This window comes from Schistocerca americana, chromosome 8 (assembly GCF_021461395.2).
Source record: "Schistocerca americana isolate TAMUIC-IGC-003095 chromosome 8, iqSchAmer2.1, whole genome shotgun sequence".
NCBI classification, from domain to species: domain Eukaryota; kingdom Metazoa; phylum Arthropoda; class Insecta; order Orthoptera; family Acrididae; genus Schistocerca; species Schistocerca americana.
In genome coordinates this window covers 190,665,684-190,680,779 of record NC_060126.1, presented here as the reverse complement: position 1 = coordinate 190,680,779, position 15,096 = coordinate 190,665,684, and the positions used below count along the sequence as shown (strand labels likewise).

The following is a 15,096-nucleotide window of genomic DNA, read 5'->3' as shown; positions in this document are numbered from 1 at the left end:
TTTACAATGCTTTTGGCCACAGCTTTCATCAGCAAAAGAAAAAAACACACAATTTCTACACACAAGCAAGCACACGTCATGCGCACATGACTGCCAACTTCAACATCTCAAGTCAGAATACAACTATCACGTGGGATCATGGGATGCACACAGGAACCTGGATGGGGATCATTGCTGATTGCATCCATATGACAGCTGCATCCCAGCCCAAGATACTGGAGTTAGTGGTCATGTGTGCCTGAGATATGCTTGCCTGTGTGTAGGAATGGTGTGTGTTTCTCCCTTGCTGACAAATCTTTGTGTGAGTGCCTTTTAACTGTGCCTGTCTGCAACTTAATGTGATTTCTTTATGGTAAGTAGCAATCTATATTTCCAACACAATTAAAAGACACTTACACACTAGCTTTTGGCCACAGCCTTCATCAGAAAAAGAAACACACACACATTCATTCACACAAACAAGTGCACCTAATGCACACACGACCAAAACCTCAGGCCAGGCATTCTGGTCCGAGCTGCCAGAGACGGTGACCATGTCCGCACGAGGTGTGATTGCTTGTATGAATGGATGTGTGTGTGTTTCTTTTTCTTTCTCTGGTGGAGGCTATGGCCGAAAGCTAGCGTTAAGTGTTTTTTAATTGTGCCTGTCTGCAACTCAACAAATCATCTTTATGGTAAGTAACAATCTACCTTTTCCATGCATTTTTGATATTCCAACCTGGAGTTTCCATTGTTTGATAATACTATGTCATTAAGGATGCATATATGTCTCGAATATATTGTTTTGGAGCATACACACCATTTTCATACTAATTTCCATTCAGTTGTGTTTGTTGTTTTCTTTATTTGCAATTGATTTCAAAGCCTTTATGGCTTCACCTTCAGGCACACAGGCACAGCTGTTTAACAATGTTTACCTGTGGGTGTATTTCAGTTGTACCCAAGCATCTGAAGATGAAGTAATAGAAGACTTTGAAACCAATTGCAAATAAAACAAGCTACAAGCAGGGCTGTGTGGGAAATTACCACAGCATATAACACGTATAGTTAAAAACAAAATAATTTATAGCTGAAGTTCCCATTATCAAGTGTCATGGAAGCGACAAGATTACCTTGAATATTTCTTTACTGAAAATGTCAGCAGTTCAAAATCTTATTTAGTTTCACATCAACATCTGTTTACGAGATAATTAATCTTTGCCAAAGTACAGCACAGTAACAAATTCATACTTCCGTTCAATATGCAATCATCAGAATAACATGCAACAATAAGAACAAAAATCAACCACTAAAAATCTGGCAAGCCAGTAATTACCTGAGTGTGACCACCCCAGGCTGCAGCCCTGAGTGCGGTCCAGCCATCGCAGTCTGCATGATCCGCGCGCGCCCCTGCTGCCAACAGGGCTGCCACAACTGCAGCATGCCCATGCCTCGCAGCCAGATTCAGAGGTGTCTGGCCATGTCTGTGGAATAGAACAATAGAAAGTAAACAGAATCTATACAGCGGGTGTGAGAAACTAAAAGACACAGAATCTTGTGGCTATATATAAAGTGGTATATTTACTGTCCTCTTTATTTGTGAGATGAGTAGAAGGGAGAAAGGTAGATTTCAATGTCTCATTGTTGTACAGATAATTACACATTAGAACTACATCAGCTAATTGGATATGAAAGGAAACTGCAATGGTTTTCTTGAAGCAATCATCCCAATGTTCATTTGACATCACTTAAGTGATTTCTGGCATTCCCCAAGATAGTGTTATAGACCCTCTGCTGTTCCTTATCTATACAAACAATTTAGGAGACAATCTGAACAGTCATCTTAGGTTGTTCGCAGATGATGCTGCCATTTATCGTCTATTAAAGTCATCAGAAAAACAAAACAAATTGCAAAATGATTTAGAAAAGATATCTGTATGGTGCAAAAATTGGCAACTGACCCTAAATAACAAAAAGTTTGAAGTCATCCACATGAGTGCTAAAAGGAATCAGTTAAACTTCAGGTACATGATATTTCAGTCAAATATGAAGGCCTTAAATGCAACTAAATACTTAGGAATTACAACTACGAACAACTTAAATTGGAAAGAACACACAGAAAACATTGTGGGGAAGGCTAACCAAAAAATGCATTGTTTTATTGGCAAAACACTAAGAAAATATAACAGATCTACTAAAATGACTGCCTACACTATGCTTGTCCATCCTCTTTTGGAGTACTGCTGTGCAGCCTGGGATCCTTACCAGATAGTAATAACAGAGCACATTGAGAAAGTTTAAAGAAGAGTATCACATTTTGTATTATCGTGAAATACGGGAGAGAGTGTCACTGACATGATACAGGATTTAGGGTGGACATAATTAAAACAAAGATGTTCTTCACTGTGGCAGAATCTTATGAAATATTTATCACCAACTTTCTCCTCTGAAAATATTTTGTTGATGCGAACCAAATGAAATGATCATCATAATAAAATAAGGGACATCAGAGCTCGCACAGAAAGATACAGATGTTGGTTTTTTCCGTGCGCTGTCTGAGATTGGAATAACAGAGAATTATTATGAAGGTGGTTCGATGAACCCTCTGTCAGGTGCTTAAGTATGATATGCAGAACATCCATGTAGATGCAAAAGGAAAATGGGGCAAACCTAAATCTGTGTCAGTGGATAGAGGATTGAAAATTGTAAACATAAGCCCTGTGTGTCAAAAAGTCAATCATTATTTTGCTCACTTTTAAAGAAGGTGTCATCAAAACTTTCAAGTTTTTCAAGCATGAGCATCAAGTTTGTCCATTAGAGCCTGGATAGAATTTTTCTTTTCAAAGACTGCTTGCCACATACACATATTAATAATTTTAGAACACTGTTATTGGGGATTTTTTACTCAAGCCCTTCAGGAAGACAGTGTACAATCACTGACCTTGCTGACACACATATAGAGGGATTTCTGGGACAATTCAAGGGTAATCAACTCAATGAGTGGATGATACTGATTTCAGAATTATGGTCTCCACTAAAAATAAATACGGTAATTTCTCTGCTGATGATTCATGATTCTCATTGTTTTCTTGCATAAGATGAGCATGAGAAAGGAAGAGGAGGGGGAGGAGGAGGAGGAGGAAAAACAATTTATGTTAATTTTTAGATTTCTTACTCTTCATTAACACTGTTGTTTAAAGGCAAAATTAGTCTGCTGATTTCACAGTGCAGAAAATACATTTTCAAATTTAAAGGTTAGCAGATGGCACTAAATATATAATTTTCTTTTTCAGTTCACTATCATGTAACAATAGCATAACATGGCAGAGAAATCTACAGTGTATATAATATGCAGTACAGCACACTAGTTTTATGTCATAGAACCAGCTAACATTACAATCCATGTTTTCACACCAGCATCTGCCATTTCATGTAATGATTGCGTGATGCACATTTTCTTCATAAATTTTGTAGGGATAGCATGCTGGAACATAAACAACTGCTAAGACTCTGAGGAAGTCTTAAAAATTTTAAAACTAGACATTAAAACAAGAAAATATAATTAAGAGAACATTTCACAATGCTATTTGGGAAAACATATAAACAAATTCATGTGAAATGGAAACCAGAAACAGCTGCATATTAAGATCCTTTACTTGAAACCACAACCGGTTTCATAGCTTAAAGCCTCATCTTCAGGTGAGATCAATTACATCATGTGATACCCAAAAGTAGGGATGGATATAACACCTAACATTCACTATCCAAATAATAGTAATCTGCCAAGTGAACATACTGTTACATAATAACTAGACAAAATTCAAGAGCAAGATCTTGCACTATATGGGCTCCAAGCATCAACACGTTAGCCCTGAGCCTGGAGGAGCAGATGGCAAGTACACTATGTACACTCACTTGGCGAATTACTATTATTGGGGCAGCAGATGTTGGGCCTTCTATACAATCCCACTTTTGGGTCTCACGTGATGTAATTTATATATCCACCTGAACATGTGGTTCTAAGCTATGAAACCAATTGCGTTTACAAATAAAGGACCTTACACACAACTGTTAGTAGTTTTCATCCCACAAGATGTACGTCTACAGCAATGGTTCCCTGAACACAAAGGAGATTGCAATACAAACAGATGAAATGGATACTTGTAAAACAAAGAACAAACATTCAAAGGAAACCCTACAATTTTGTCATAAAATGTTTAGACATACCAAGTGACATGATATATCATGACATTCAGTTACAAAAAACAATGAATTAAGACTTTTAATAAAAGGAATATATTGATATGTTTGCAAAATTAGTTGACAACAAATGTAAGAATTCTTCAATTGAAAACTCTACAATATTGATTATGCGAGGCAGATCTCTGTTTTCTACATACTGCCATAGACATTCCCATATAATAATCTCTATCACATACACTACCCACATTGCATTGCAGCATTCTATAGAACTTTCTTGCTGTGCAGTGTGAGTGTGGACATAGTCTCATTACTGTGAAAGATTGGAATGTCCACCAGTTTCCTTTCTGTTTAAGCTTGCAGTGACTCAATTTTCCGACCTATCCAGTTAAAATTTAACTCTTGCATTCCAAGGCTGATCTTCTTCTTTTCCATAGCAATTTAACCCATTTAGTATGGGACCCCCTCCTTCAGGATATGGAAAATTTTATTTTGGTATTTAGTTCTGTTGCCAGATGCCCTTCAAGGAGGTTGTGGGTGCCATCTGTGTGTTTATTGTGTCAACTTTTTTCTGTGTGTTATCATATTTCAACTGTTTGTATATAATATTCTCCAAGTCATAAATTTCAGACCAGCCCAGCACTTGCCTAAATGAGTGTAGGAAAATGCCTAAAACCACACCCAGCCTGACTTGTGTAACAGCCCACAGTCATTACTCCACCACATGGCTACAGCTTTATATGAAAAAAATGCACTACATGCTGGGCTGACGCTAGCCAATGCCCTACCAAAAAGTCTCACAACCCTTCCTACTAACAAATTAAAAGATCAGCTAAAAAGAATTCTAATTGAAAACCCTTTTTATTCCCCAGACGAGTATTGTATCTGCATGAAAAGTGCTTCATAAGTATGTCAAGCTCATAGTTCTAAGTAACCTACAACTAATATAATGTTGATAAAAAACAATATTTGTAATATTGTGATTGTATACTACCAAACGTAAAATCCACCAAAATGTAAAATTTATTAATACAACCAAATCTTTCGTTTGTAATTTATAAACTGACGTATTCAGAAGAATAATCTGTATGATGTCCTGAAACTGTATTATTTCTAGGGATTGTATTATTATTATTATTATTATTATTATTATTATTATTATTACAATCTGGGTCTCACATACCTTCCTGCCTCACAAGCTAGGATTCTGCTTATTGTGCTATAGGAGCAGGTGATTTACTAAGATTGATAACACAGGTATTTCTTATTGTTTGAATTTTCGGGTCAGGTACACAAACATTAGAGGTAAAATTAGTGAAATATTTTCAGCATTAATTTATTAGATGTTACAAAAATCACAAAGCAATTTTCCTCAGTGGCAACACAGGGTAAAGTACTGGCTTCAATAAATATTTGTGGACTGTTGAGTCCATCAAAGACAGTACCTGTCAGTCGCCTCCAGACAAGCGCCAGGCCTGGCGGCTGCCAGCGCCAGTAGAGCTGCATCTCCCTCGGCAGCGAGGGCGTGCAGCAGCGTCCTGCCACCAGAGTCGGCTCGGTTCACATCTCCGTCTGCCCCCAGTAGTTCCAGCAATGGATCTACGGGGGAGATAGGGCGTAGAGGGCTGGCGTTGCCATCTACGGATATCTGCATTGTGAAACAAAAGAATCACTTCAGCTGACCTATCAAATTCTCCTACGTGGAAAATATCGCTACCTATTCTTGTATAGGTATAACAGCCCTGGCAGTCAGTAGCTTTTTACTTGGGGTGACGATGGCAGAGAGAGCTGTTGGAAACTGAAGTACTTTATTCAAAATTACATGGCTTGAAGACTGAGAAGTTTTACTCAGACATGACACCATTAATGACTCCAGGGACGAATCATCAGGACTGACAGCATACCAAAACTAATAACAGTAGTTCAGGTACACACACCGACACCACAAGAAGTAGATAAAGGGAGTATATTTGTGGACCGGGTGTGTAAATAAGTATGTAATGGAAGACAAAAAATATAATAATCATAGTGGACTGGAATGTTGTGGTAAGAGAAGGAATGGCAAAGAGAGTTATAGAAAAATATGGGTTCAGTGTTAAGGATGACAGAGAAGGAACTCTATAGGTTCTGCAGTAAAGTTTAGCTATTAATAATAAACACACTACTCAACAATCACAAGAGGAGGAGGTGTACTTGGAAAAGTCCTATACACACAGAAAGATGCCAGATGTATTATATCACAGTGAGACAGAAATTCCAAAACCAGATGTTCAATTGTATGGCATATCCGTAAGCAGATATAATCTCAGCTCAAAAGTTAAAAATTATGGGGAGAAGACTAAAATTTAAGAATGTGGTCAGGAAGAATAACTGTGCCAGTACGTGAGATAATCAAGTACTGAGGAAGATAACGTGTGTTTCAAATTCTCTGAGGCTGTAAATATTATGATAATGAAAACTTATGAATCCTTATTAGCAGTTCAGTTGAAGAGAAACTGTCTTCCTAAAAAGGTCAGTCACAGGAGTTGGGCAGATGAATATGGGCACAAGGAAACTAACTGCAAAGAAACCTTGAGTAATAGAAGAAATAATTCAACTGATCCATGAAAGAAAGAGATACAAAAATGTCAAGAAAAGGAAGGTATACAGCAGTGTCAGTCACTTAGGAATTAAATTCACACTAAATGCACGGTATCTCAAACAAAATGGTTATTATATGAATGTAATGGAGGGAAACATTCCACGTGGGAAAAATATATCTAAAAACAAAGATTCTGTAACTTACCAAACGAAAGCGTTGGTACGTTGATAGAGACAATAACAAACATGTTATTGTCTCTATCAACGTACCAACGCCTTCATTTGGTAAGTTACAGAATCTTTGTTTTTAGATATAAAATGGTTATTATAGATATAGAAAGTAAGCAAAATGGAAACTGTTGTTGGTAGAACAGATTCAGTATGCAGAAAATTAAAAATAACTTCTGGTGAAATTAAAATCAAAGTTATCGACATTAAGAGTTCAAAAGGAATTCCAGTGTTAAACATAGAGGAGAGAGGAAATAGGTGGATAGAGTAAACTGTGGACTGTACGAAGAAGAGGAAATGTCTGCTGAAATCAATCAGGATGACGGTGAGACAGGGTACCCAGTACTAAAGTTACAGCCCTGACAGAACTTTGGAAGGCTTGTAATCACACAAGGCAGAACAGAGAGAGGACTTTCCTTTGGAATTCCTAAATTTGTTGAGTCAACTGTCAACGAAATTATTATTTAGGTTAATGCATAGGATCTATGAACTGGACACATACAATATGTACAAAAATCAAGGAGGAGCAATAAGAATGGAAGAACAATGAAAAATTGCTCAGATTAAAAGAAAGAGTGTAAGAGGGGGATACAGTCTTTCTCATTTACTGTTCAAACTGTACATTGAAGAAGCAATGGTGGAATTAAAAGAAAGGTTCCAAACTGAGATTAAAGTTCAGGGTGAAAGGCCTGTCAATGATTTACTGATAACATTCCTCTCCTCAATGAATTATAGAAGAATACAATACCTGTTGCATTGAATGAAGTCTACTGAACGCAGAGCAAGGATTGACAGTAAACCAAGGAAAGACACAAAATTTACACAACAAAACCATGAAGATACCAGCTAAAGGTAAAGATAAGGGCAAAGGTAAATTCTGCCTGGGACTGGGCTATTGCACTGGCTGCAGAAGGAGTGCAGGCCTCCTTCACTTAAGCACTAGGAGGGGGAGAGCAGCAAGCACATCACCCCAGTTCCCTTTCACCCTTGGGAAGAATCCGTGACATTCATCTGACAGCAGGCTTAATGGAGCTGGTGCCACCCTGGAAGGATAGGAACAAGGAAAATTTCCCCACCCTTCCACAACTCGGGATTGAACCCGAGACATCCATAGCCAGGATCTCGTGCTCTTCACACAAGCACATGAAGACACCAATTAATACTTATCTGTGTTACAGCCTTATAGTCATAAATTTTGTTTTCTCAATTTACAACTAACAAAAAGCATGAAATCAAGTCTGCATATTAGAACAAGGTGAAAATTTCTCAACTTAATGCTGTGGTGGTATTGATATCAATTAAATTCTGTTTTAGTTAAAATGTTTTTGTCATAATACATTCAAATGTCAAGCTGACATACAGAACAAGTGAATTGGTTCAAATGGCTCTACTATGGGACTTAACATCTGAGGCCATCAATCCCATAGACTTAGAACTACTTAAACCTAACTAACCTAAGGACATCACACGCATCCATGCCCAAGGCAGGATTCGAACCTGTGACCATAAACAAGTGTATTATATATTTTTATAGCAGCCATGTTGCACAATTCACTGACATGGACAAACCTGATTACTATGCCTTCTTGTTTTCCTTTGATAGTTTATCACTAATAAACATTCATGTACAGCTGATGTAGTCCTATTGGGAGCCTGTTCCTGATATCCAGTAGTGGGCCAACAATGTTGAGGTGAATGTGTGTGAACCAGTGTTGTGTGGGTGAAGGTGGCCACAGGGGAGTGAACATGCTACCCGACCTTGGTGTGTTGGCATGGAACACAGGATGGGGCCCACTTGCTGCAGTCACACTGAATGCCCAGCCAGATAAAGTACTGTTTCATGAGGATGGCAGAAGTATGGATACCTGGATGAGTGAGGCCATGGACACAGTCGAATGCCAGTTTTCAGAAGGTGTGTGTGGGGGGGAGGGGGGTGGGGGGAAGGGCAGGGGCGATTGTTGGAACCATCAGGTTATGAAGGATCCACAAGGATATCACATCAGATCTTATGGTCAGAGTCTGCTGTGGATCTTAGCTGGAGGTTGAGGCCACAGTTAGCATTCTGAAGGGTGTGGGCTAGGTCCACATCCCCCTCTTGAACAGCAGCTAGGACACTGTCATCTATGGCTTGCGCGATGGTGCACGAACGGCTGAGGCAACCTGCCATAAGGTTGTTGATGCCAGCAATATGCCGGACATCAGTAGTGAATTGTGCAATCTCCTCCTATAGCATAAGCTGTCACTGTGAGATCTGGTTTATGTATTTTTTGCAAAAACAAGAGGAGGGGGGCAGTAGTTTGTGAAGATTATAAAGATGCTTACCTCAACTGAAGATCACAAATAGCAGATGGCTTCATGAACTATGAGCAGCTCACGGTCATATGCGCAAGGCATGGCTGGAGGTGCGAGCAGGATGCGTTCGGCTGACCCAATGGGGACATATTTTGTGAGCACACGGAGTGTGCTAATTGGAATAATAATAAAAAAGAAAAACCAGCATGTTTAGGTAATGAGACTCTGCACTTTGGTTCAGAGGGGACCATCAGTGAAGGAACGATTTAGGTTCCTTTCTATATTCCTAAGGGGCATCACTAAGGAAGGTAACAATAAATAATTGGGCATGCTGGAAGAAGTGCACAAGCCAATTCAAAGATGATATTCCTAAAAGCTAACAATTACAGCAGAATTTAATGAGTTACTGCCTCTTAATCTAGGAGGGCACTTGTTTGTAGTCGAGTCTTTGGATAGGCTTACAGCCTTTGTTCAGCATCATCTGGCAGCATGGGAAAATCCACTTCAGTGGCGGGCTTGGCAGCAAAGGGGTGCCAAAATGGTGAGGTACGGAATAGTAATAAACCCACCTGATCCTCTTGGTGCACACTGCACTTCAGTTCACTATTTACACTGCACGCAGTATTTCACGTGCTGATACCAGGGGGACAAACCAGGCATCCAGCATCAGGCTTTGTACATCCGCAATCAAGGGAAGCACCTCAGGGGAAAACAGTTCAGGAAGGTGGTGCAGAAAATGTGGCAACACTCCTATTGTTAAGTGAACTGTGACTAAACACAGGCACTGGATGAGGAGTAAGACTTCTGCTGTTTGTGTGTACCATGGCAAAGAGTGGAACATGACGACGCGAGCCACATTGCTTTGCATGGGCGAGCTGCTAGAGGCCTCCCGGGAGATGATTCTCATCGAAGGGGAAAAAGAGATTGCCTGAGTGATGGTTAGGTGGCCATTGCATCCAGAAAGCATGGCCATCTAAGCTCTACCTCCAGCAGAAGTGACCGGCGAGCATGTTGGGAGGGATGTGGTGGTACCTCAGCTGGCAGGTGCTTCACTGATCGCTGGTTTTCAGTCTGCGCAGGCCACTGTCTGCTGCTACAGGTGGAGGTGATGGAAGGAGTAGCCACAAGGAGAAATGATCGCCTAAGAGAAATCGGAGCTTGAACAGAAAGATCTAAGTGTGTGTTTTTCAAGTACACTGTTTGAAAGTGTAATAGTAGAGAAAGCATGTGAAAATAGTTCAATGAACCATCTGCCAGGAACTTGATTGTGAACTGCAGAGCAGCCATGCAGATGTAGATGCAGACATAGTTGTATAGATATCCATGATAATGTGTTGGAAATGAGATACCAGAAAGTTTAGAAACTACAAATTTCTGGAATATTCTCCATTCTCACACTACATCTGGTGTGCTCCAACTTCCACTTGTCCTATATCTGAAGAGATTTGTGGCTGAAAACAGGTTTTGAGTCCAAAGAAGACATTGTAGCAGCAGTAGATGAGTACCTTGCAGAGTTTCCACAATGACTCTTCAAGGATGGTATTTACAAACTAGAAAAATATTCATTCCTACCTTGTGTACAACAATTTTTATTTTAAATAAATGAAAAAATTCTTAGCTATAAAATGTAGACTACTGGATGTATGCAACTGGTATCTCCACTGTTGCTGACCTGACTAGAAAGTGCTACATCTTCCGTGCTATCTATGATAGCTAAGGTACTAATGTCTAAGGCTGTTGATAAGGCCGCATCACTATGGACTTGCTCCTCTGTAGGCACCCTGGCCCCTGCATCTGCCAGGAGCCTCAGCACCCTGTTGTCCTTCGGCAGTGGCAGCGTCCTCCATGCATTTGCTGTTGTGTAGTCTCCGTCATCAACCTGAATGTGCAAGAAGTACACAATAAGTGACTTATCCAATGGAAGAAGCTGCAGAAATCATTTTTAATAGTAAATAAATACTTTGTGCTACTCTCAACCAAGAACATTCCATTTGATATGATGCAACTTGGTGATTTGTGACTCAGTATTTTTTAATCAGGCAACTTCTCCTTGGCATCTCTGGAGCAGAACCCCTTACACACAGCAGGAAAGAGGGAAGTGGTCACCAAGAATCAAAAGTGAGATCTCTGCATTAGTAGCCAATGAAATCAGAGATTATTACTGGTGTGTGTAGTAGTCTGCGAGTTTTGCTAAATGGGCAGTGAAATAACTAATCATGGTCACAGTAGACAGAACGTAAAATACAGGCTGGTTGCAGCAGAAAAGCGTTTCTGAAAAATTGAAATTTTTTGACACAGAATATAAATTTAAGTGTTAGGAAGTATTTTCTGAAGGCATTTGCTTTCTGAGTAACAGTGTATAGATGTGAAATGTGAGCAATAAACAGTTCAGACAAAAAGAAGTACAAGCTTCTGAAATGAGGTGCTACAGAAGAATGCTGAAAATTACATCTACACATCTACATCTACATCTACATCTACATTGATACTCCGCAAGCCACCCAACGGTGTGTGGCGGAGGGCACTTTACGTGCCACTGTCATTACCTCCCTTTCCTGTTCCAGTCGCGTATGGTTCGCGGGAAGAACGACTGTCTGAAAGCCTCCGTGTGTGCTCTAATCTCTCTAATTTTACATTCGTGATCTCCTCGGGAGGTATAAGTAGGGGGAAGCAATATATTCGATACCTCATCCAGAAACGCACCCTCTCGAAACCTGGACAGCAAGCTACACCGCGATGCAGAGCGCCTCTTTTGCAGAGTCTGCCACTTGAGTTTATTAAACATCTCCGTAACGCTATCACGGTTACCAAATAACCCGGTGACGAAACGCGCCGCTCTTCTTTGGATCTTTTCTATCTCCTCCGTCAACCCGACCTGGTACGGATCCCACACTGATGAGCAATACTCAAGTATAGGTCGAACGAGTGTTTTGTAAGCCACCTCCTTTGTTGATGGACTACATTTTCTAAGCACTCTTCCAATGAATCTCAACCTGGTACCCGCCTTACCAACAATTAATTTTATATGATCATTCCACTTCAAATCGTTCCGTACGCATACTCCCAGATATTTTACAGAAGTAACTGCTACCAGTGTTTGTTCCGCTATCATATAATCATACAATAAAGGATCCTTCTTTCTATGTATTCGCAATACATTACATTTGTCTATGTTAAGGGTCAGTTGCCACTCCCTGCACCAAGTGCCTATCCGCTGCAGATCTTCCTGTATTTCGCTACAATTTTCTAATGCAGCAACTTCTCTGTATACTACAGCATCATCCGTGAAAAGCCGCATGGAACTTCCGACACTATCTACTAAGTCATTTATATATGTATGTATATATATATATATATATATATATATATATATATATATATATATAGCAATTTCTTGATATTGTCATTCTACATTTTAAATTCTCTTTACTTTGGCAACCATCAGTTGTTTTTCTGTGCAAACAGCAAAGTTCATCTATTAGTTTTAACCTATCATTTCCTAATCTAATTCCCACAGTATATATATATCCCTCTAAAGCTCCATTCTGGAACCATGGGAATCGTTCCACGACATCTTAATACATCTCCTGTCACTCCGTCCCTTCTTCTAGCCAGTACTATTAGCTTGGTAGTACTAACTGTACTGGGGAAAATTAAATTTATGGTACAAGTTGACTAAAAGAAGGGATCTCTCGACAGCACACATCTGAGGCACTAAGGAATTGCCAATCTGGTAGTGGACAGTAGTGGAGGGTGTGTGTGTGTGTGTGTGTGTGTGTGTGTGTGTGTGGAGTGGTAAATATTTTAGAGGGAAATCAAGGCTTGAATACCACAAACAAATTCAAATAAACATAGGTTACAACAGCTACGTAGTGGTAAGATGCCTGTACAGGATAGATTAGTGCAGAGAGCTACATCAAATGAATATTTACAATGAAGACCAAAGTAACAACACATCTCATAAAATGACTGACTGACTGGTTGGATGCAGCTTGCTACAATTTCCTGTCTTCATCTCAGAGTACCATTCACACCCAACATTCTCCATTATTTGTAAGATTTACTCCCCTGTATTGCTTTCCCTCTAAAGCTCCATTCTGGAACCATGGGAATCGTTCCACGACATCTTAATACATCTCCTGTCACTCCGTCCCTTCTTCTAGCCAGTACTATTCACATATTCCTTCCCTTGCAATTCAGTGGAGATCCTGCTGATTTCTTATCTTATCAAGCCACTTAATTTTCAGCGCTCTTCTGTAACACCAACTCTGTTCTTTCCTGTACTCCCACAATCCCTGATTCATTTCCATACTATACTGTGTTGCTAAGTTACATCCTCAGAGACTTTGTTACCAAATTAAGACTTGTTTGATACTAGTTTACTTCTTTTGGTAAAGAAACTACTCTCTGTCTCTGATATTCTGCTTCTTATGTCTTCATTGCACTGTCTGTCAGGGACTATTTTCCTTTCAAGGTAGCATAAATCCTTTAATTATTCTAATAACTGGCCACCAATTTTGACACTTATTTCATTACTACTGCTCTTCATTTTCATCTTTATTTGTTTTATCCTCAATGTATATTTTGAATTCTATACCCTTTTCATTACTTTGAACAGATTACGTAATTCTTCCTCACTTTCACAGAGGAAAGTAATTTCACCAGTGAACCTTAACATCGATATCCTTTCAACCTGAATTTTAATCCCACTTCTAAACCCTTCTTTTATTTCCTTCACTGCTTTGACACACAGACTGTACAGCAGAGGAGAAAGTCTGCCAATCCTGCCTTATGCCCTTTTTAATTAAAGCACTTCTCTCCTGGTCTTTCAATCTTAATGTTCTTTTTGGCCCATATAACATGTTGTGTATACATACCTATGCTGTGTGTTTCCCACCTACTCCAATAGTGGAGTGTCATTGCGGTTTTCAGTTTGAGGACTGGATTGATGCAGCTCACCATGCTAGTCTAACTGCATGCACCTCTTCATAACTGCTGGAATCTACCTCCACTCGAGTGTGTGTACTACCACAAGCCTTAGTGTCCCTTTATTATTTGCCACTTTTTGAAAGTATCTATTCTCCTCATGCCTTATCCATGTTTCACTTCCATGTATGGGTACACTCTAGATAAAAGCTTTTTGGAAATACTTCCTAACACAGAAATTTGATGATAGCAATTTCTTGATATTGTCATTCTACATTTTAAATTCTCTTTACTTTGGCAACCATCAGTTGTTTTTCTGTGCAAACAGCAAAGTTCATCTATTAGTTTTAACCTATCATTTCCTAATCTAATTCCCACAGCATCACTTGATTTAATTCATGACTACTCTCCATTTCTTTGTTTCTCTTTTGTTCAATGTTCATCTTATAACCTCTTTTCTAGATATTATCCATTCCCCTGAACTGATCTTCCAAGTTCTGACAGAATTACAGTTTACCCAGCAAATCACCAAGATTTCATTTTGTCTCCTTGAAATTTAATTCCCTTTCCTAATCTCTCCTTCATTTCCTTTACAGCTTGTTCAATGTACACATTGAATAATAATGGTAATAAGCTACATACTTGTCTCACTCGTCCTCAACTACTGCTCCCTTTCACGTTATTTGAGTCTTACAGCTGCTGTTTAGGCTCTCTCTGCAAGTTGTAGATCATCTTTTGCTCACTGTATTTTAATAATTCTGTCTTCAGAATGTCAAAGAATGTATTCCAGTCAGCAATGTCAAAAGTCTTCTCTACATCTATAAGGACATAAATAGTCATTTGTATTTCTTAAACCTATATTCCAAATTAAGCATCAGTACTGAGTCATAT

The 15,096-nt window shown here is 39.3% G+C and overlaps 1 protein-coding gene across 1 annotated transcript in view; it reads right to left on the bottom strand.

The window, feature by feature from the left end:
• Positions 1–15,096, bottom strand: part of LOC124544794 (ankyrin repeat domain-containing protein 50-like) — a 371,911-nt gene that overhangs the window by 83,672 nt on the left and 273,143 nt on the right. The window contains exons 9-11 of the mRNA XM_047123476.1: positions 10,952–11,158; positions 5,625–5,827; positions 1,316–1,463 (exon numbers count right to left, since the gene is read on the bottom strand). Coding sequence (XP_046979432.1) covers positions 1,316–1,463; positions 5,625–5,827; positions 10,952–11,158 — 558 coding nt within the window. The remainder of the gene's footprint in view (positions 1–1,315; positions 1,464–5,624; positions 5,828–10,951; positions 11,159–15,096) is intronic.